This window comes from Sus scrofa, chromosome 4 (genome assembly GCF_000003025.6).
Source record: "Sus scrofa isolate TJ Tabasco breed Duroc chromosome 4, Sscrofa11.1, whole genome shotgun sequence".
Lineage (NCBI taxonomy): Eukaryota > Metazoa > Chordata > Mammalia > Artiodactyla > Suidae > Sus > Sus scrofa.
Genome location: NC_010446.5, coordinates 77,970,350 through 77,992,618, shown reverse-complemented (window position 1 = coordinate 77,992,618; position 22,269 = coordinate 77,970,350). Strand labels below are relative to the sequence as shown.

General features: G+C 45.4%; 1 protein-coding gene across 30 annotated transcripts in view; it reads right to left on the bottom strand.

Moving 5' to 3' along the window:
- ST18 (ST18, C2H2C-type zinc finger) overlaps window positions 1-22,269 on the bottom strand; it is a 294,874-nt gene that overhangs the window by 9,398 nt on the left and 263,207 nt on the right. For all 30 annotated transcript variants that reach the window (XM_021089396.1, XM_021089378.1, XM_021089382.1 and 27 more), the window contains 6 exons: window positions 18,964-19,026; window positions 18,040-18,108; window positions 14,652-14,714; window positions 14,472-14,552; window positions 13,269-13,490; window positions 4,725-4,813 (listed from right to left, as the gene is read on the bottom strand). In XM_021089396.1, the coding sequence (XP_020945055.1) occupies window positions 4,725-4,813; window positions 13,269-13,490; window positions 14,472-14,552; window positions 14,652-14,714; window positions 18,040-18,108; window positions 18,964-19,026 (587 nt within the window). The remainder of the gene's footprint in view (window positions 1-4,724; window positions 4,814-13,268; window positions 13,491-14,471; window positions 14,553-14,651; window positions 14,715-18,039; window positions 18,109-18,963; window positions 19,027-22,269) is intronic.

Below are 22,269 nucleotides of genomic sequence, written 5' to 3'. Positions count from 1 at the left end.
CTGGTGTACAGACCCTAAGCAAGGGGGGAGGGGGGCTCATGAGCCCCCGAAGAGCCTAAGGAATAAGCAGGGCACCAGTAAGTGAGCGCTGGAGGAGACGCCTTTAATCTAAGACTTTAATTCACTTACAGAAGAGGTGGGAGAGGAAGTGCCAGCGGTGGAGAGGGGCAGCCCCTAGGGAGGAGGCAGAAAACACGGAGGCCTGGGGTGGGGAGGGTCTGGGGGAGGGCAGCAGGCCATGGGGGCTCCTCCAGGAGCTGGGGGGCATTCCCAGGCAATGTGAGTCGCAGAAGAATGCTAAACAGGGGAATTGATGTGACCTGTCCAACTTCTCAAAAGCCTAATTCAGATTTCTAGGCAGAGGAAGGATGGAGAGGGAGACAGAGAAGAAGGCAGGACCTTTAGGAGGTGGCTGCTGGGCTCAGGCTGGTCTGATGGCCCCTTGGCAGTGGCAGCAGGTGCGGCAGAAGCAGAGGTGAGATAAAAGTCGCAGGTAGAACGTACAGTGCTTGTGGCGGATTTTAGGAGATGCAGGGATCCAGGCTGAGGACCTGTTTCTGCTCCAGCAGCCAGGGAACCATCCACGTTTCTGGGAAGAGGAGGGCTCGGGCCCTGCAGTTTCCAGCAGGAAAACCTGAATTCAGTTTGGCTGTGAACTGTGGATGCTGGTGGGAACTTGAGCGACAGCCTGGGTTCTGGGTCCTGAGACCTAGGTAGGGTTATGTTCCCCGGACACCCAGCCTTAGCGAAGACACTCGAGCCTCGGAACCCATCCAGGTGGAGCTGTTTGGAAGATGCATCATAACACGGTGGCCTGAAGCCTACAAAGAAGGTAGGATCACGAGATGGGACCTCAGAAAAAGACACAGCAGGACAGGGTCTAATACACAGGAGACGCTCCCTGAATTCTCATGAGATTGATACGTGGTAAGCTAATGTTTTCACTTGATTCCTGGGATGTGAGGAGCTACCTGAGCCACAGGAGCCAATTCAGTCCATCTCCTTGTGCTTGTTTTCCGTGACAACATCACCTGGTCTATTTCTATTCAGACAGTCCGTGGGAGCACCCCTGCCTTCCCTGCCCCAAGCAGAACTGGGAGGGGCGCATCTGGAATTCACAGCGCACTGACACATCCTAACTCACTGGATTCTCTTATCACCTCATATCATGGGCGGGAAAACCAAGGCAGGAAGAGATTTAGTAGTTAGTGGTGGAGCTGGGATTCAAAACCGAAGCTCTCAGATTCCAGAAAAGTTTCTCTCAACCAGTATCATGTTACCTCTCCTCATGCATATTTAATCGATTTGGAAAGTATCAGTAAAAAGTGTGCACAGATGTGGCTTTGCAGATATAAATATCTACCTACAATAGGAAGCAGAGTGTTGGGTTAGACTAGCTGCATGCTGCTAGGAAACCATGGAAACTTTCCACTAAATATTGGCCTGAACTCTTCAATGACCCTGGTTCTTTATAGAGTCTCCTTGTTTGAAAGCAAGCGAATATGGCTTCTTTACATTCAATTGTTCTAATTTTTGTTGGTACAAATCTATGTTCAACTTACATAATTAGGGACTCTATGATTTACAATAACATTTTCTTTGTATTCTGTACACATTGTGAGTGATGTGTATGCCTGTGGATGGCAGGTGTATTCAACTTATAAGGGGCTTTAAGTTATTATTTTCTTCATATTGTACAAATGAAGCTATTATATTTCAGATGAATTCTGCTGTATTTCTTGAGTGAACCTTTATTGTTATACTGTGTTTACAGCCTAAAATCTGGCTGCTTCTTTTATTTACAGGAAAATGAGTTAATGTAAATCTAATTTTTTTTTTTTTTGTCTTTTTGCCTTTTCTAGGGCCGCTCCCGCAGCACATGGAGATTCCCAGGCTAGGGGTCGAATCGGAGCTGTAGCCACCGGCCTATGCCAGAGCCATAGCAACTTGGGATCCGAGCCACGTCTGCAACCTACACCACAGCTCACGGCAATGCCGGATCATTAACCCACTGAGCAAGGGCAGGGACCGAACCCTCAACCTCATGGTTCCTAGTCGGATTCGTTAACCACTGCGCCACGACGGGAACTCCATGGTTTTAGTTACTGAGGGACTAATGAGAGTCAGTGTCCAGAGAGGACTTATGTGTCCTGATATTTAGAACATGCTCCTTTGTCACATGGGAAGAATGGGGCCAGCCATTGTAACTTTTACTTGTCCCCACAAAGAACAGAAAGGCGAGCATTCATTCATGTACAGATGATCTAATTTTATTATCAAGACTGGTCATGGCCTTAAAAAATGAATGTGGAAGTTTAATTACGGCAAGGAAGGAGAACTGAGGATCAGTCCTTCTAAAATCAATGCCAACATGTGTAATATAAGCCTTCCATGTTTTAATTGGTTTGTGGGGAAAATTCTCCTCATGTATTGCCTAATTCAACCAATTGCATGAAAGGTGTATACCTAGGTTAGCTCAGCCTAGTATTCTAAGAAATTTTCAGTTGCTTGCACTTTATAATTGTTACAGCCACTTGATAATTTTAACGACTGAGGGTGCTGTGTTCCCCTAGCTTTGGGAGTCATCCAGGGAACAGTGATTGAGGCCAAGTCATCCAGGGAACAGTGACTTGGGCCAAGCAGAAAGCCAGGGGCTGCACACTGGCAGCATCGAGAGCACTTTAGGTCCTCTTTGACCTTCGACAGATGCCAGCTGAGCTCCGGCAGATTTTTCTTCATGTATGACAAGTCCTTGTAGGTTCTCAAGCTTTGGGTGGACATCAGCCTCTGGCTCCTTAAATGGTAAAAACACGTCATTCCCTGTTTTCTGGCTCACCTAGAATAATCGCACTCCGCACATCTGTCAACCGGTTCCACCCGCCTTGCCGTGGTTCTGTATCTTTTGCAGGCTCAGCGGCCGGGGGGTGGTGCACTTCAAAGGACCCGCTGCAAGGCGTGCCCACCGGCTGCCCCCAGTTCTGTGACTGATCGAGGCGCACCAGGCGCAAGTGCCCTGCACCCCGCAGCGCTTCACAGTATTCGATCTGTAGCGCTTCGCTCTAGTCTCTGCTTTGCCAACTGCCTTCCTGTCCAGCCGCCTGGGATTTCCCTTTCTGTGTCGGTGTTGATGTCTCGAAACGAAGACTCTGAAGAACTTCCTGCTTCTGAATTTACTTACTGACAGTGTGATTCTATGATTGTATCTTCCTTTTGCTTTGGCTTCTAAAAAGCTAAAAGCAACGTTGGGATCCTTTTTTACCCACGGCAAGAGGGCTTGCCTCACACTCTTTTTATCATCCTCTTGACACCACCTTACCTTCCACTTTCTTTTGTCTCATTTTGGGGATTAATTTTTAAGTAGCTTGCCCTTTTCCTCTTAATGTAGCATTGCATGCCCCACCCTTTAAATACTACTTGAAATAAGGTAATGAATAAATACTAAATTGTGCCAACGTCGCAAAAAAAAAAAAACCCACAAACAAAACAAAACAATACAAAAACCGTGCTCGAGGTGTCTGAAGAGTGGGGAGTATTTCCGAGGAGCAAGGAGAGGGCCTGGGAAACCACTCTGAGCATCTGAATGTTGGGAGGATGAAGACGGTAGGTGTGGGCCAATGGTCCAGAGCCCTGACCTGCCTCCGAGCATGCGCAGCCGCGGAGGGGGTGGGGCCCAGGCCACCCCAGGTGGAGCTTCTGAAGCCGACGAGGCCCTGGGAGCCAAGCAGTCGGAGACTCCCCCAGGATAAGGCGTATCTTCTTTTAAAGTCACACACGGTATAAGAGATGGAGCGATGCCATCAGAGGAATAAAGCAGCGACAGAGTCCCCAGTTCAGTACTACTCCTGTGCCTCAGACGCCATCCAGTAAAATCTCCAAAGCAAACTAACCGCCTTGCCGTTGTTTCCCAGACGTTCCGGGAGGATGCCCGATGGAAACATGTGCCTGAGACAATGCGGATGAGAACTCAGGAGAAGCGCTCAGGGACCGGAGGAACGTGAGAAGGTCCAAACCGAGAGGTCCAAATCGTGCCCAGGACCGCACACGAACTGTGGTCAGGGACTGACCCTGGAGAGGTGTGCAGGGAAACCCCGTAGAGATAGATGCTAAATTAAACCACCCGGATTCACTGTAAAAATACCATTCTGCGTGTGGAAGAAAATGTAAGGATTCAGACATAGATGCCCCAAACTGTTTCTCGAAACTCAATAGAAGGCTTACACTGGGAACATGCACACATACACACACACACACACACACACACACACACACGTTTACAAAAAACATGTCATTTTCAGGAATGAAGGACAGAAGTTTAGCCAATGTGCCCTAATCCATCAAGTATCATTGCTTGATTTTCTCTGTTGGGGAGCTTTGTTAAAGAGTAAGGGAAAAAAAGCAATAAATTCTTTTTTTTTTTTTTTTTGGTCTTTTTAGGGTGGCACCCACAGCATATGGGAATTCCCAGGCTAAGGGTTGAATTAGAGCAGCAGTTTCGGGCCTACAGCACAGTCGCAGCAACTCCAGATCCGTGCCACATCTGCGACCTACACCCCAGCTCACTACAACACTGGATCTTAGGGAGAGTTATAGTTCAAATTTGAGGAAAGCTTCCTTCTTGCCTATTTAGGTCGCACTGCCCATGTGGGGACTGATTTGTTACTTGGGACCCTTTGGGGACCCAGGGTCTCAACCATGGGGGTGGTGGCACCACCAGACCCTCTTACCTCCAGTTGCTTTGAGCTTGATGGTCATTAGTTCTTCGGAGACCTTGCCCTTCTTGATGGCCTGTGCATTGAGGGGACATCCAGATAAGCTGTGAAAAGAGAAATTATACTGCTGGGCGAAACAACTATTATTTCTTATACAAATTAAACATTTTATATTTAGTGCTTCCTATTTAACACTATAGAACACAGTATGGAGGTGCCTCAGAAACCTAAAAATAGAACTACCATATGATCCAGCAATCCCACTCCTGGGCATATATCCAGACAAAACTATAATTCAAAAAGATACATGCACCCCTATGTTATTGAAGCACTATGCACAGTAGCCAAGACATGGAAACAATCTAAATGTCCATTGACAGATGAATGGATTAAGAAGATGGAATACTACTCAGCCATAAAAAAGAATGAAGTAGTGGTATTTGCAGCAACATGGATGCAACTAGAGATTATCATACTAAGTGAAGTCAGAGAAAGAAAAATACCATATGATATCACTTATATGTGGGATCAAAAATACGGCACAAATGGACCTGTCTACAGAACAGAAATAGACTCACAGACATGGAGAACAGACTTGTGGTTGTCAAGGGGGAGGAGGGAGTTTGGGGTTAGTAGATGCAAACTATGCCATTTAGAATGAATAAGAAATGAGGTCTTACTGTACAGCACAGGGAACTATATCCAGTCACTTGGGAGAGAACATGATGGAAGATAACATAAGAAAAAAAATGTATCTACATGATGTATATCTATGTATGACCTGGTCACTATGCTCTACAGCAGCATTTGGCACAACACTGTAAATCAACTACACTTTAAAAAAAAAAAAGTCTTTGCCTGCCTACTCATTATAATTTGAAGTCTCTCTGCAGAAAGTAATAATATCTATTACAACAAAAGCAGGCATTCCCATTGTGGCTCAGTGGTTAATGAACCCAGCTAGCATCCATGAGGACACGAGTTCGATCCCTGGCCTTGCTCCAGTGGGTTAAGGATCCGGTGTTGCTGTGAGCTATGGTATAGGTCACAGATGTAGCTCGGATCCCAAGTTGCTGTGGCTCTGGCATAGGCTGGTGGCTACAGGTCTGACTGGACCTCTAGTCTGGGAACCTCCATATGCTGCGGGTGTGGCCCTAAAAAGACCAAAAAAAAAAAAAAAAAAAAACAAAAAACCCTCAAATAACACAAAATATTTTCTGTTTTTTTCTTAGATTAAAATACAAATAGTTACTGTTGGAGTTCCCATTGTGGCACAGCAGCAATGAATGTGACTAGTATACATGAGGACGCAGGTTTGACTTCTGGCCTCACTCGGTGGGTTAAGGAGTCAGCATTGCTGTGGCTGTGGTGTAGGCTGGCAGCTGAAGCTCTGATTTGACCCCTAGCCTGCGAACCTCCATATGCTGCAGGTTTGGCCTTAAAAAAGACAAAAAAGAAAAAGAAAAAAGAAAAAGAAAAAAGACAAAAAAAGAAAGAAAATACAAATAGCTTCTGTTGATATTATCATTGAATCCATTTTGTTAAAATGTTACTATTTGGCATTCATGTAAACACTTTTTTTTTAGTAGTGGTTACTTTGTTTTCTGTAAAACTGTACATACATAATTGGAATAAGATTTGTTCCCAATTAGTCAAAATTCAAAATTCCATGAATAATAAAGCAGAATCTGGTTTTTTCTAGGAGTCTTTATTTTTTTATTTTTTATTTTTTGGGTCTTGCCCACGGCATGAAGAAGTTCCTGGGCCAGGGGTCTAACTTGAACCTCAGAAGTGACCTGAGCCACCACAGTGATAATGCCAGATCCTTAACTTGCTGAGCCACTAGGGAACTCCATGGTTCTTGCTATCTTTATACACGCTGTCATTTGATCTTTACAGAATGACTCAAATTAATAAAAACCCAAAATGGTACCCCCGACCCCTCATGGCAAATTCAGCTTGGGTAGGGAAAAGTTTTATTTTGTTTTTTTGTCTATTCTAGACTCTCACCCTCAGCATATGGAGGTTCCCAGGCTAGGGGTCCAATCGGAGCTGTAGCTGCTGACCTACACCACAGCCACAGCAACATGGGATCTGAGTCACATCTGTGAACCACGCCACAGCTCAGGGCAACATCAGATCCTTAACCCACTGAGCAAGGCCAGGGATTGAACCTGCCACCTCATGGTTCCTAGTTGGATTCGTTAACCACTGAGCCACGATGGGAACTTCGGGTGGGGGAAAGTTTGTAATTTACTCTTTAACTTTTTTTTTTTCATTTTTGACACTTTATTCTTTGCATTTATTTTAATAAAATAGAGAAATATTTATTTTTTCAATTATAGTTGATTTACAGTGTTGTGTCAATTTCTGCTGTATAGCATAGTGACCCAGTCAAATATATATATGTTTTTTGCTTTTTATGGCCGCACCTGTGGCATGTGGGAGTTCCCAGACTTAGGGGTCGAATTAGAGCTATAGCTGCCAGCCTACGCCACAGCCAGAGCAACGCCAGATCCAAGCCAAGACTGTGACCTACACCACAGCTCACAGCAATGATGGATCCTCTAACCCACTGAGTGAGGCTGGGGATCGTACCAGCATCCTCATGGATACTAGTTGGATTCTTACCCTGCTGAGTCACAGTGGGAACTCCTATATATACATTCTTTTTCTCATACTATCTTCCATTATGTTCTATCCTAAGACACTGGATATAGTTCCCCGTGCTGTATGGTAGGACCTCATTGCGTTTCCATTCTAAATGGAATAGTTTGCATCTACCAACCCCAAATTCCCTGTCTTTAACTTTTACAAATTTTTTTTTTTAATTAAGAAATCGCTACCGGAAAGGAAAATAAAAGGAAGCGCTGTAAGTATATTCAGGGGCCCTCAGTGCCCAAGGAGTGTGCTGTCCTGCAGTGTTTATACGCTTTTCCTGAAGACTCGCACCCTTTAGCCCTGCTTCTTTCCTATAATATCATCTGTTTTATTTAAATTGCACCAAAATGATAATGACAACATGGAACAGAATTTGTTTCCTGTCATACATGACAAGATTATTTGCTTTTTCTAAGCAGCCATTAATTCTTTTGCCATCTGGTTATATTTTTGGAGATATGGTTTTTAAATAAAATTAAAAATTATCATAATCAGCCATTTAAAATCTTTTTTTCCACAGACATTTGGTTACCATTCATGTATGAAACAGTTATTTTCAATCCAAAGATCAGGACACATGGCAAAGTGGAAGGAAATATTTCTGAAGCAAAGCTCTTAATAAATGTTTGCAGAATGAATGTAAGTTTTTAAGAATTTTAAATGATGTGGTATTAAGATGATACAAAACAAAACAATAGATAATATTATATCTCAAAAAGAGGCTATGTGGTTTGCCAAGACTTGATAAATTATGAAATATTTTACACAGGAAACGAAAATAATGGAAAAGCAGCAACTGAACTCTGACTCTGATCTTTCTATTCTGGAAGCTGCTCATGATGAAGAGTGGCCAATAAAGGATGTCCTATATTTATTTTTAAAATTTATTTTAGGAGTTCCCGTTGTGGCACAGTGGTTAACGAATCCGACTAGGAACCATGAGGTTGTGGGTTCGATCCCTGGCCTTGCTCAGTGGGTGAAGGATCCAGTGTTGCCGTGAGCAGTGGTATATAGGTCGCAGACGTGGCTTGAATCTGGTGTTGCTGTGGCTGTGGTGTAGGCCAGCAGCTACAGCTCCGATTGGACCCCTAGCCTGGGAATCTCCATATGCTGCAGGAGCAGCCCTAGAAAAGGCAAAAAGACAAAAAAAAAAAAATTATTTTATTGCAGCAGAGGTGCTTTACAATGCCGTATTAATTTCTGCTGTACAGCAAAGTGATTCAATTCTACATATATATTCTTTTTCATATTCTTTTCCATGATGGTATCCCACAGGTTACTGAATACAGTATGCTGTGCTGTAAGTAGGGCCTTGTTGTTTATCCATCCTTTATATAATAGTTCGCATCTGCTAACCCCAAACTCTCAGTTCTTCCCTCCCTGACTAAAGCTATTTTTATTCTTCCTTTATTTTATATTTTATTTTATTTTATTTTTTGTCTTTTTGCCTTTTCTAGGGCCGCTCCCACGGAATATGGAAGTTCCCAGGCTAGGGGTCGAATCGGAGCTGTAGCCCCCCGCCTACGCCAGAGCCACAGCAATGAGGGATCCAAGCCACGTCTGCAAACTACACCACAGCTCACGGCAATGCGGGATCCTTAACCCACTGAGCAAGGGCAGGGATCGAACCTGCAACCTCACGGTTTCTAGTCGGATTTGTTAACTACTGCGCCACAATGGGAACTCCCCTTTATTTTACTTTTATTAGTCCTTAAAAAATTGTGGTGTGAACATTTAACATGAGATTGCTCTCTCAACTTTTTTTTTTTTTTTTTTTGTCTTTTTGTCTATTTTCTAGGGCCGCACCTGTGGCATATGGAGGTTCCCAGGCTAGGGGCTAATTGGAGCGGTAGCCGCTGGCCTAGGCCCTTGCCACAACAACACCAGATCCGAGCGGTGTCTGGGACCTACACCACAGCTCACAGCAACACCAGATCCTTAACCCACTGAGCAAGGCCAGGGATCGAACCCACAACCTCATGGTTCCTAGTTGGATTCCTTAACCACTGAGCAATGAGGGGAATGCCTCAACTTTTTTTTTTTTTTTTTTAATAGTTGATTTACAATGTTCTGTCAATTTCTGCTATAATCTTTTTTTTCTTCTTCTGGAAAATTTGCACAAGTCTGTCTTGTTTTATGTCACATATTGTGTCCTGAGAAAATGGTCTCGAGCAGGATTAACGTTTGGTGACCTGGTCTTAAAAGTGCCCTGTGGGAGGTCCATCTTCAAGGAGATGGATATTCTTAACTCCTGAGAACTTCCTCCTCTGCCCCGGGGTCTGCACTACTCAGCCCACAGGGTGCCGAGTGTCCCCTGTGGCAGTGGATGGAGAGTAAAGCAGCCCTACAACCCGGGGCTCAGAATGGAAACTCACTCAACTGACCGAAGCAGGAAGCAATGTTGGATTTAGAAAATGCCCCTGGATAGTCTGTGTCTGCCAGTGGAGTTATAGCTCCCAGGATAGAAAACAAGTCCCAATTTGAAGAAAATTGGGGCAGGAAAATATTTTAAAAGTCCCTGTTCCTTTGAAGGGTGCCATGTCCTCGGCAAGGCTCCTCACTGCTCAGGGACAGGAGCAGGTCGGCTGGGTGTCCAGCACCTTTAGGGTTTGGGCATCACGTGGCAAAGCCAGGAAAAACCTGCCCTATGTGGCTTGGACCAAATTTGCAATTCTATTAAGGCAGAGGAAGGTGATTTTGAACTCTGTCTTCAGCTACCCTGTCAAGTAAAATGGCAGATGACAAATCTATATGACGGACATCACTGTTTATAATATATTAGTAAACCTCAATAAAATTACAGACTTATGGTAGAGCATTAAATGAGTTCTATTAGCCATAGAACTTCTGGTTTTAAAGCTGCAAACATCCATCATGGGGTGTGGGTATGTGTTTAATATAATACCATTTGTCTACGCAGTTGCTCTCCTTTCAAAGTGGAAGTTTGTAACACAAAGACTTAAAGCAGAGAGTTCCTGTCGTGGCTCAGGGGAAATGAATCCCACTAGTATCCATGAAGATTGGGTTCGATCCCTGGCCTTGCTCAGTGGGTCGGGGATCTGGGGTTGCCATGAGCTGTGCTGTAGGTCACAGACACGGCTCAGATTCTGCGTTGCTGTTACTGTGGCTGTGGTGTAGGCTGGCAGCTGTAGCTCTGATTCAACCCCTAACCTGGGAACTTCCATTTGCCTCTGGTAGGACCCTAAAAAGAAAAAAAAAAAAAAAAGACGACTTAAAGCAAGGTTTTAAAGTAATTAGATGCAAATAAAATGCTGATATAATGCTCAAGTAATTGTTTTCAACTGTCCTCTAGAGTAGCTTTTGTATTTATTTCCCTTTTGCTGAACCTTAAATGGGAAAAGTTACAGAACTTGCCTTTGAAGACAGCTGAGGAAAGTCTGCAGAGGGCCTGGCAGTCAGGAGGTCTTGGGAACACCAGGGATGAGGTGGTACCCAGGGGCTGGTACCCAGCTCAGGAAGGGGTTCTGGGGTCTTGATGCCTGGGGTCGGGGGGGTGGGCAGGCCAATCCCTGAACTTCCCTGTGCTCCTGATTCTTCTGACAATGGAGGGAATTGCAGTCCCTGTAGACACGGGTTTACGAAGGTTTAAAGGAATAAATCACCTGAGGAACTTCAAACAGGCGCTCAGCTGCCACCGAGCACCCTGAATAGCGGTCAGCTGTCATCAGTGACAGGGAGGAAAATTAACCACCTCAGGATGTCAGGCGGAGGTGCAGGACAGATAAAGTGTCGTGGGGCAGGACATGTGATTCAGCCTGCCATTCCTGCTCTGATGAATTAGTGCACATGTCTACGCACGTGTGAATATAACTGCACAACAGGGAAAGGAAACGGTCCCTGTTGAACACCTATTATGTGCCAGGCAGTAAGCAAGGCATTTTATTACATTATCTGTTTAAGTCCTGTCCATAGTAAAGAAAAGCGTTCCACCTCAAAGAGAATGCCCCCAATTAAATTTGGGCTCTTAAATCCTTTGAGAAACAAGAATGGAAAACAGTGCCATCTGAACATTCATTTGTCTAACCTCTTGTTTCTCTTCTAGAAAACGGCATCTCTGCATTAATACTGCAGTCTATATTTTTGAGCTCATCATTCCTTTTGCTTACTATGAAATAAAGAGCGGGTACAGAGACACATGCGATGTGCATTTGCAGTTTAAAGAATGCCCTTGAGGGGGACGGCTTGAATTTACCTTCACACACAACAGCTCTGGAGCCTTTGTATCCCTGAGCCAAAGCTGTCTCCTGCCTCCAAGGACAACATTAACTCCGATTGCAGTTTAATATTTACAGAGGTTTTTAAAAGGTGATTTTGCTACACGCTTTTCACTTTGTGGAAGTAGAATCCCATGGCAGGGTTCCTCAGCATTTTTCCCACTGAGCATTTGCTCCAACTCCACCTGAGTGGTGCCTCCACGTCCACACGAATCTTGGATCCTGCACCTGGAATCATGGCTGTTCCCTGCACTGCAGGGGCCTGGGCGGTGGGCAGTCCCCAGCCTGGGTTGGGGAGCAGACCTCCTGGGACATGCCCTGTCCAGTCTCCAGGATCCAGGGTGCAGGGGAGCCTCTGGGGCTGAGCCTGGCTGCCTGCAGCTGGAGAGCAGGGCACCTCACCTGCCTGATTACATCTGACCTCCTGATGCGGTCCTACAGGTCCTCCCCTACCCGCAGCGCCAAGCATCCCTGTGGCTCCATCACCTCTTAAAGCTACTTTGCGCTTGTGAAAGAGAATTCTGTTGTTGGAACCAAGGGGTGTGCCCACCGAGGTCCAGTGTTACTGTTTCACTACCCATGTCAATGTGATAGGAAAGCATGACTGCTGTGCAGCCAGGAGGCTCCATGATGTGTCACTGTCGTTTCTGAATCTGAAATGATGGTGCAGACTCAGAAGGAAACCCCACATGCTCTCTGGACACCAAGCACTTGAAAGCCATCAAAATAAACCACCTGGGAGCTCCCTGGTGCTGCAGTGGGTTGAGGATTTAGGATCATCACTGCTATGGCACAGGTTCCATCCGTGTGCTACAGGGATGGCCAAAAAATGAAATGATATGAAATGAAATAAAATAATAAAATAAACCACCTAAAAAGTTCAGGTTTTCTCCATAGGCAGGAAACCGTCATTTCCTGACACCACCAACATGCACCTGGAAAACTGAACAGAGTGTCTACATGCCCAGCCTGGCTCTGCTGGCCTCCTGCCCGGGTCGGGACTCAGTGCGGCTTCATTCGATCTTAAATCCACGCGGCGCACTGCGGGCCCAGGACCGGAAGGACCCCGCTGACCGGAGAGCTGGGTGGTGAAGCTCCTCGGCCCTTCCTCCTGGTGGAACACGGACCAAAACCTGGACCAAGGCCAGTGTTGCTGACAAAGGGCTCGGCTGAAACCTGTGCCACTTGGCGATAAAGGAATGGAGTCCTTGTGAGGCTGGAAGTGGTTTTGCATCTCCTTGTCCTTTCCTTTCTGGCTGCTGGGATGAGTCACGGCTCCTTAGCAGCAAAATCACTACAATTTGGTCTGAAATGGAGCTAGTTCACGAGAGAAAAAAGCTGAGAGCCATAAACTCTAGGGAGAGGCTGTCACGGCTCGGAAGGGAAGTGAACCTCAAAAGGATTCAAAAAGCACAGCATGGGCAATATTTTAGGATAAAAATACGGGCACTGCTTCTATAGCACTTGAACAGGCTGCAGGGAGTTTTCAGAGGCAGAGAAGAACACTGTCCATCCTTCAAACTGCTCACTTCTCTCTGGCAAGACTCAGTCTCACGTCCAAGGTGCTGTGATGAACGACCCGGGGGGATGGGGCCCCGGCCATCCTGGTGACAACCACAATGACCACACAACACGGGACAGAAAGGCGGAAAGCAAAGCCTACCTCCTGTGGGTGACGAACACATTGTTGACGTGGCCCAGCCCGTTGCAGCCGGGCAGGGGGCAGTGGGGCAGCTCCTGTTTGTTCAGTTTCCAGGACAGGGGGGCCCCATTCAGTGGGTTCTCCTTCTGCCTCTTGGCAGCCAGGGGGCAGCCTGAGGCAGTGCGGTGGGATGTGTATTTACCGGATATGTGACCTTGGCCATCACATCCGATCACCGGGCATCTAGAGAGACACAGTACAGATGTGAGCAGCGGGGAGGGACCAGCTAACTCAGGGGGAGCTGTGACCCAGGGAGAAAGGACAGGGTTTAAGCCACGCCCCTTCAACCCCGGGGAAGGCAGGCATTAGCAGTCACCAGCGTTCCCAGGCTCTGAGCACAGCAAGGGGGCACACCTGGTGGCAGATGCTCTCCCCCCATTTTAGAGGTGGGGAGAATGGGGTTCCTCCAGTTGGGTAGCTTGTCACCCAGGTTACAAAGCATGGGGTCCAGCCTCTGCCCACACTTCTCAGCTCTAGGAACGACTGTGGAAGCACTGTTGCTCACAGAACCGGAATGCTGGTTGTTCCAAACACCTACATACAGAGCGCTCTGGGACCTGGGGCAGATCAAGTGATTCATAGTCTGCATCTGTGTCTGCGTCCCTCACCCAAGACTGGGAAGCATCTCTCCAGCAGAGGGAATTCGGTTGACATACAATTCCACCTTAAGCAAAGGTGAAGTTCCGGGGGACCCTGCTCGGTGCCTGTCACCCCAGGCCCGTCCACAGGTTGCCTTCCTTTTTTTTTTTTTTTTTTTCTTTTTGCATTTTTCTAGGGCCGCTCCCATGGCATATGGAGGTTCCCAGGCTAGGGGTCTAATCCGAGCTGTAGCTGCGGGCCTACACCACAGCCACAGCAACCTGGGATCCGAGCTGTGTCTGTGACCTACACCACAGCTCACGGCAACGCCGGATCTTTCACCCACTGAGCAAGGCCAGGGATCGAACCTGAAACCTCATGGTTCCTAGTCGGATTCGTTAACCACTGCGCCAAGACGGGAACTCCGCAGGCTCATCAGAGCAGGACCAGGAGGGGGCGGGATTCCCGGCCCCCAAGCGCCTGGCGCTGCTTCCAGGGCCTGGTGACCGAGGGACACCCGGCCGCCTCCCAACCAGCGTCCCGCCTGTTGGTCCACTTTGCCCTGAAGCTCTGCCTGGCACTCACTTGAGCTCAGGGTCTTCTTTTTCTTCCTTCGTAGGGGTCACCTTGACGCCACTTTTCCTGGCACGCGGACAGCCTGACAGGCTTGAATGGGACCCAGAAGAGAACAGAGCAGAGGCTTGTGAGCTCAGGGGCAGGCTGCCCATGGGCACGGATGCCACCTGGGGGCGGGGACAGGCCTACCTTCTGTGGGAGGCGTAGTTTCCCGTCACGTGCCCCGAACCGTCACAGCCTGGGGTGGGACACCTGGAAAATGAGAGAGATGCACTGGTGGGTGTGCGGAGGGGGTCAGGGCCCATCCCAGAGCCGACCTTCCCGCAGGACGAGCGCCCCCCGGGCGGCTCTCCTGGATTGGACAGAACTGGGTTTGGGCTAAAAATCCATTTTTATTTTTATTTTTATTTTTTTTCTTTTTGCCTTTTTCTAGGGCCACTCCCATGGCATATGGAGGTTCCCAGGCTAGGGGTCTAATTGGAGCTGTAGCCACTGGCCTACGCCAGAGCCACAGCAACGCCGGATCCGAGCCGCGTCTGCAACTCGAGGCAATGCAGGATCCTTAACCCACTGAACAAGGCCAGGGATCGAACCCACAACCCCATGGTTCCTAGTCGGATTCGTTAACCACTGCGCTACGACGGGAACTCCTAAAAATCCATTTTTAAAGAAAATGTTAAGATGCCTCACTACTGCCTGATGTTTGGTAGACATCGTGTTAGTTGTTACCCTGCATTTTTTCCTTCTCTTTAAACCTTATTATTTTAAAATTTGAAGTGTAATTGACTTATGGTGTTGGGTTAGGCTACTAAGCAGAATTCCCTGTGGTCTAGAGTAGGTCCTTGTTAAACCTTATTTTGGAAGGAACCTGAAATTCAACCCACAACGTAATTGCCAGCCTTCTGTCTATATCATACAAAATTATCTTTTGCTTAAAAAAAAGTTTCCAAATTCTTTCTGTGTATAATTTATTTTCTTTCTCTTTTTTCAATATCAAGATAAATTTATTATTATTATTTTTATTTTTTTTTAATTTTTAAAAAATTTTTTTATTTTTTTAATATTTTTTTAAATTTTCCCACTGTACAGCGAGGGGGTCAGGTTATCCTTACATGTATACATTACAATTACATTTTTTCCCCCAAATTTATTATTTTTTTAATAAATGTTATGGAAGCAACATGGATGGACCTAGAGATTATCATACTAAGTGAAGTAAGTCAGAGAAAAACAAATATCATATGAGATCGCTAAGATGTGGAATCTAATCAATTTCCTTTTTTGGCTGCCCCTCAGTATATGGAGTTCCTGGACCAGGGATCAGATCTGAGAAGCCGTTGTGGCAATGCCAGATCCTTAACCCACTATGCCAGGCTGGGGTGCTCCAGAGATGCTGCTGATCCTGTTGCACCACAGTGGGAACTCCAAAATAATTTATTTTCTTTAATTTGCTTCATGACCACGACAGACTGGTGAATCTCTGGAAAGCCAGAGACCTGGCAAATGAATGTAGCTGCTGGAGGAAACCTAGGACATTCTTCTTCGTGGGCCACCTTAAAAGGTCTTTTGGAAAATCTGCCAATGACTCTCACTGATAGTTAGCCTTAAATGTGGGGTCAGGAGCGTGAAGAAGGTAGGAGAACAATTCTACGTGGAGTGAATCAGGACAGGCTTTCAAATACACCCAAATTCAAACAACATACAGAGATCCTGGCTCTTTGATTGCCTTTAAAAAAAATGCCAAATATTAATAAAAACACAGAAGGTGTCATAAAATGTTTGCTTTCCTGAAGGTTTAAGCAGACAATGTCACTGTTATTTTTTCACCTGTGTGTCCACCCTGGCTCAGATTTCTATGCAAATGAGAGTGTGCGAAAAATAATAATCCAAATGTAAATACATTCCTTTTCTTAAACTCCAGCCCACTGAACTCTCACGAAAATGCTTTTATAGGCAATCTTGAGGCAGAACATAGGGAGTGGATGCTTTTTTAGGGGAAATGTGAAATTAGCAAACACTTTCAAGCTAAACCGAGAACCCTGCATTGATACTTTAATCAATTTTGTTTAATGTTTCTATTTATCTTTTCTAGATGTTTATTACATCTAGAAATAATGTAATTTACATTATTTACATTATAAATATTTACATTACATGCAATGTAAATAATGTAACATAATACATTTTTAAAAGGTGTAAGGTGGATTATAACTTTTTATTAGTCTATATGCTTTACAAAGACCCAAGTAAACAAGTAAGAAGTTTAGGCTAAGAGACGATAATAGCAGGAAAAATAAAATCAATCAATACAAGTTAATACATGTGTGACTCTGAGATCCTATAGGCGAGGTGGAAAACAGGCCAAAACTGTGTGTAGCCGCCAAAGTGAAAGGCAGTCATGTGACTCAAAATGCCCAGGAGATAAGGTATTGCACAGTTTTCTAAAAGTCAGTTGATGAACTCCAAAATTCATAAACACCTTCTGCAGCTCAATACCGAAAAAACAACCCCCGCAAAAAAAAGGGCAGAAGATCCAAACAGACAGTTCTCCAAAGAAGACATACAGATGGCTGAAAAACACATGAAAAGATGTTCAACATCACTCAGTATTAGAGAAATGCAAATCAAAACCATTATGAGGTACCACCTTATACCAGCCAGAATGGCCATCATCCAAAAGTCTACAAACAATAAGTGCTGGAGAGGGTGTGGAGAAAAAGGAACCCTAGTGCACTGTTGGTGGGATTGTAAATTGGTCCAACCACTGTGGAAAACAGTATGGAGATTCCTAAGAAAACTAAAAATAGAACGACCATTTGATCCAGCAATTCCACTCCTGGGCATCTATCCAGAGAAAACCATGACTCACAAAGACACATGTACTCTGATGTTCATTGCAGCACTATTTTCAATAGCAAAGACATGGAAACAACCTAAATGTCCATCTACAGAGGAGTGGATCAAAAAGATGTGGTACATATACACACTAGAATATTACTCAGCCGTTAAAAAGAACAAAATACCAGCATTTTTAGCAACATGGATGGACCTAGAAATTATCATGCTCAGTGAAGTCAGTCATACAATGAGACACCAACATCAAATGTTTTCACTGACATGTGGAATCTGAAAAAAGGACAGACTGAATGTCTTTGCAGAACAGATGCTGACTCACAGACATTGAAAAACTTATGGTCTCTGGAGGAGACAGTTTCAGGGGTGGGGGGATATGCTTGGGTTGTGAGATGGAAATCCTGTGAAACTGGATTGTGATGATCATTGTACAACTACAAAGGTAATAAATTCATCAGGTAATTAAAAAAAAGTCAGTTGATGAAAATGCTTGCCACACCCTCCTAGATCTGCTTAGTACCTAAATTCTGAAATTAACAGAGGTACAATGTTGTATATTCAACATCACTGCTTTAACAAAATATCGTAAAGCACAAAACCAGCAAATTAACTAAATGAAATCACAGTGATTTGGTTTTAGTCACTGGACTCAGGAGTGCCTGGTGCCACCTGCCTCTGGTCACAGCCACCAGCGGGCGAGGTGAGGTGTCGCGTCCACACTTACTTCAGCTCCTGCGAGTTGGCCGCCATGAGGGATTTCAGAGTCTTATCCGCCAGGGGACAGCCGGAAACACTGACAAGAGAGGAGAAAAGCAGAATCAGAGACACACACGGACACGCACTGGCCTGGCTCACAGGCAGCCTGCGCTTGTGAACCTAGTTCAGTTCCTGACAGGGATTGGGAAAAAGAACCAGGTCTGAACCCAGCTTTGCTGGTCTAGCCAGTCCAGGCTTGGGGCACCTGGATCACTTCTCATGGGCTTGGCTTTGTTGTTTCCCCAGTGAAGGGCTTGAGCCCAGGGAGACCGCCATCCAGTCATACCTGACACAAGATCCCCTCCCTCTGCAGCTCCAGGGATGGGGCACAGAGGCTAAGGCAATGCCCAGAGGGATGGCGAACCACAGGTGACAGCAGGAATGGTTCTGCTGTCTCTAGTCCTGCAATGGCCCCCGCTGGGGGCTGAGGAGCCCTACCCCATGGTGGGAGGGGTCGGGGTGCCCGAGTCCTAAAGCTAGACGGGACCAAAGCCTGCCGTGAACTCTGACTTCTGGTTTGGAGCAAGTCAGGATCAGAAGGATCAGAAAACTGTTTTTGAGCAAAAAGGTATCATTTCATTTTTTTGGCCATGCCTGCAGTATGTGGAAGTTCCCGGGCCAGGGATAGAATCCACGCCACAGCAGTGACAATGCCTGATCCCTTAACCCCTTGCACCACGGGAGGGTTCCAAGGTGTCATTTCTTTAAGAAGAAATGGAGTAAGAAGACTGAAGATTGAACTTAGCTTTATTTCTGCAAAACAAAACAAACCCAAACCCCAACTAACTCACTTTCCAATTTCCAGTCCAGCGAATACCTTTCTGGGACGGGTGAGAACAAGCACTTAAAGCAGAATAGGATGATGACAGCTTAACTGAGAGGGAAGTGGTACCTGCGGTGGGAGGCATAGTTTCCTGTAACGTGGCCACTCCCGTCGCATCCTGGCGTTGGGCAGCTGGGTGGATAAAAACATATACTTAGGGTCAAATGCATTTCATTTGTTCTGATTGGTTGCGGGGCAGCTTCTCTTTTCAAGACCAGTGAATACAGAGTGGGACACACAAAAGATGGAACCAGGGATGTAGGTCATGTAAGGAGCAGCAGACAAGATAAGAGGAAGCTAGTATGACCTTGAGCTAGTCCTTTCCAGCATCACCTCAGTTCTCTAATCAGATGATGCAGGAAGGTGACGCTAATGCATGTGTCCTGGTGATGTGTGTGAGTCAGCAGTCAATGGTGTTTTATTTCTTTGAAAACGTGAGTTAGAAAAAAAACCCACTACGTACCTGTGCTTTAGCCTGATAGTCGCTCTCAGAAATACTGGCACTAATTATATCACAGATTTCAGAAAGAAACTTTTGTGTGTGTGTGTGTTTTAAGAGAAAGGCAACAGAGTAACTTCCTAAACATGCCAGAAGCTACCTGAAAGAGAAGGTATTTGAAAATACTGCATATGACTGAACAGGAGATGGGAAGTTGCGGACAGTATAGAAATAGGTAAGAAGTTTAGTGAATGAATGTGATCGATTTCATCCAGAGTTTTGACCCAGCAAAGACAATCACTAATTAATCACCCGATACTCTGGTTTCTCTTCAGAGCATATAAATCTTTCTCCTTTTAACCGCCTTTTAATTAACCACCTAACCAGTAGGTTTTCCTGGTTGTCTACCTAAGACCGGAGTCTGTCCCATTCTGGTCATGCCCTGTGCATCTGTAACTGAGCAGGGCTCTGTGGGTCTCCTGGGCACAGAAGCCTTTCTGTGTCCCCCATTTCTTGTTCTTAGGAAATGGGCCTCATTCAGCCTCCAGGACATTCCCTGATTTCCAAGGGACAGGTTCAGACAGTTGCTGATCAGGGAAGGGAGGGGATGCAGAGACCAGGGAGGAGCCATCAAGAGACAATGGCACAGCCTTGGCACAGGATCCTGGTTCCCTCTCAAGGGATACACATAATGATGTGGGCATCTTATACACCTAAGAGAAAAGTTATATTTCTTTTTTTTTCTTTTTTTCATCTTTTTGCCATTTCTAGGGCCGCTCCCGCAGCATATGGAGGTTCCCAGGCTTGGGGTCGAATCAGAGCTGTAACCACCAGCCTATGCCAGAGCCACAGCAACATGGGATCCGAACCCCAAGCCACGTCTGCAACCTACACCCACAGCTCACAGCAACGCCGGATCCTTAACCCACTGAGCAAGGCCAGGGATCGAATCTGCAACCTCATGGTCCTAGTCAGATTCGTTAACCACTGCGTTGTGATGACAACTCCGAGAAAAGTTATATTTCTTATGCTTCTTTTAGAAATGAATACTTTAAAATTGAACAGCTGAGAGTCCTTCCTTGTCCTTCTCCTTGGCCTAATTGCACCCTAGACACAATTACCCGTAAACTAAAGATTAGGCACCCTGAACACAATTGCCTGTGGGTTTAAAATTATTAGCACATGATGTTTTTCAGGACCTTTCCTAGTTGGTTCTAATGTCTGATCAATATGCCCTTTTTGCAACTACCGTTATTCTAGGCAATAACCCAGAAGACCACCATCAGGATCAGGCCGAGATTTCCTGACTCCAGCTTTGATGACTAAGATTCCCCCAAAGAAAGAGGAATGCCTGTTTGTCCCAAACCCAATTCCCACCTGAAAACCTGTTTTTCTCCCTCTTACTATAAAACTCCCTGAAATTCTTCCCGATGGAGGGCACAGTCTTTAAAGCATCAGCCTGCTGTGGCCTCCTTTGCTTGGCAAAGCAATAAAAGCTATCTTTTTCTTCTTCACCCAAGATACTGTCTCTGTGTTTCTATTCGGCACTGGCAGACAGAGGCCAAGTTTCGGCAATACTTTTTTTTTTTTTTAAATAACAGAAGAGGATAGTTATTTTGAGCAGTTTTGCTGCCATAGTTAATAGATTCCTTGACTTCTCAGCCACTTATTTTCCTCTGATGCTTGCAAGTTCCTGGTCTGAGGCTAGCACGCCGACCCCAGCCACTCGGCACTCTCCTTGCTGGTGCTGGTGATAAGAGGAAGAATCTGCTCTTCCTCAGGCTTTCTGACATTTAGATGTCCTGCCTGAAGTGAAAGTGTAAACCTATGTGTGTAGAATACGGAGTCTACCCCTTTAAAGAAGGCCTTTGGGGTTAGACTAAAGATACCCAAGATTTTCTGAAATTTCACCCTCTGTTTTTTTTTTTTTTTTTTCCCTATGAGCTACTTTCCAATTATTCTCAGGTACTCTAAAGAAACCATAAGAGGCAGGACATTGAGATGCTGAGAGATGCTTGATTTTCAGGGCTTGATCTGAGCTGAATTGGCTAGCCGCCCCCACCCTCCTTTCCGAGATGGGACATCAGAAAGGGAACTGCAGAAGCTACAGCTACATGTAAACAAATAAGGGGAAAAAAGAACAATAATTAACATCCGAGCTGAGTTATTTTGCAAATGACATTCATGCAGTAAACGGAGAAACAATCCCTTTCTGAATAGTCACAGCGTGAGAGAGGGGATCACTGGGAATTCCCATTTTGGAAATACATCGCCACCTGGTGTTCCAAAACAGCATCACATCTATTTTATTTTACTTTAAATTTATTTGTTTGGGCTGTGCCCATGGCATGCATAAGTTCTGGGGCTAGGGATAGAACCTGAGCCTCAGCAGTGACAATGCCAGATCCTTCACCCAAAAAGCCACCAGGGAACTCCAAAGTTTTATTTCTCTTTTAAAATTATTCCTATTAAAACTGTCAGGAGAGGCAAAGACGTGCCAATGATTTTTAAACCAGATGGTTATAAATGACTTAGGAAGTACAATGACAAAGTGGATATTTAAATAGCTGCTCATTATTTTGTTTAAGCTTGGTGGTAGAAGAGGTCAAGGACTGAAGAAAAGATTGAAGGGTTGGCGTAAGGGCAAGGCTTCTGTCCCGGATTCTGATAGCTGGCTTAGATTACAGAGCTCCAGTGAAAGATCTTACATGATAACATGTGTGGATCCCAGCTGGGTGAGGTATTCTGGGAAGGCTTGCAAATGAACGCATCACAATTTAGAGAAAGGAAACTAGCTGCTTCCCTCGGTAAGTGGCGCTCAAACTCCAAGCAAATTTAGCTTGATCAATGACATCAACAAATCCTACTCTAGATGAATAATTTTTGGTTAAGTTATTAAGGTACATTTATTTGATAAAGCCTCATCAGGACAGGCT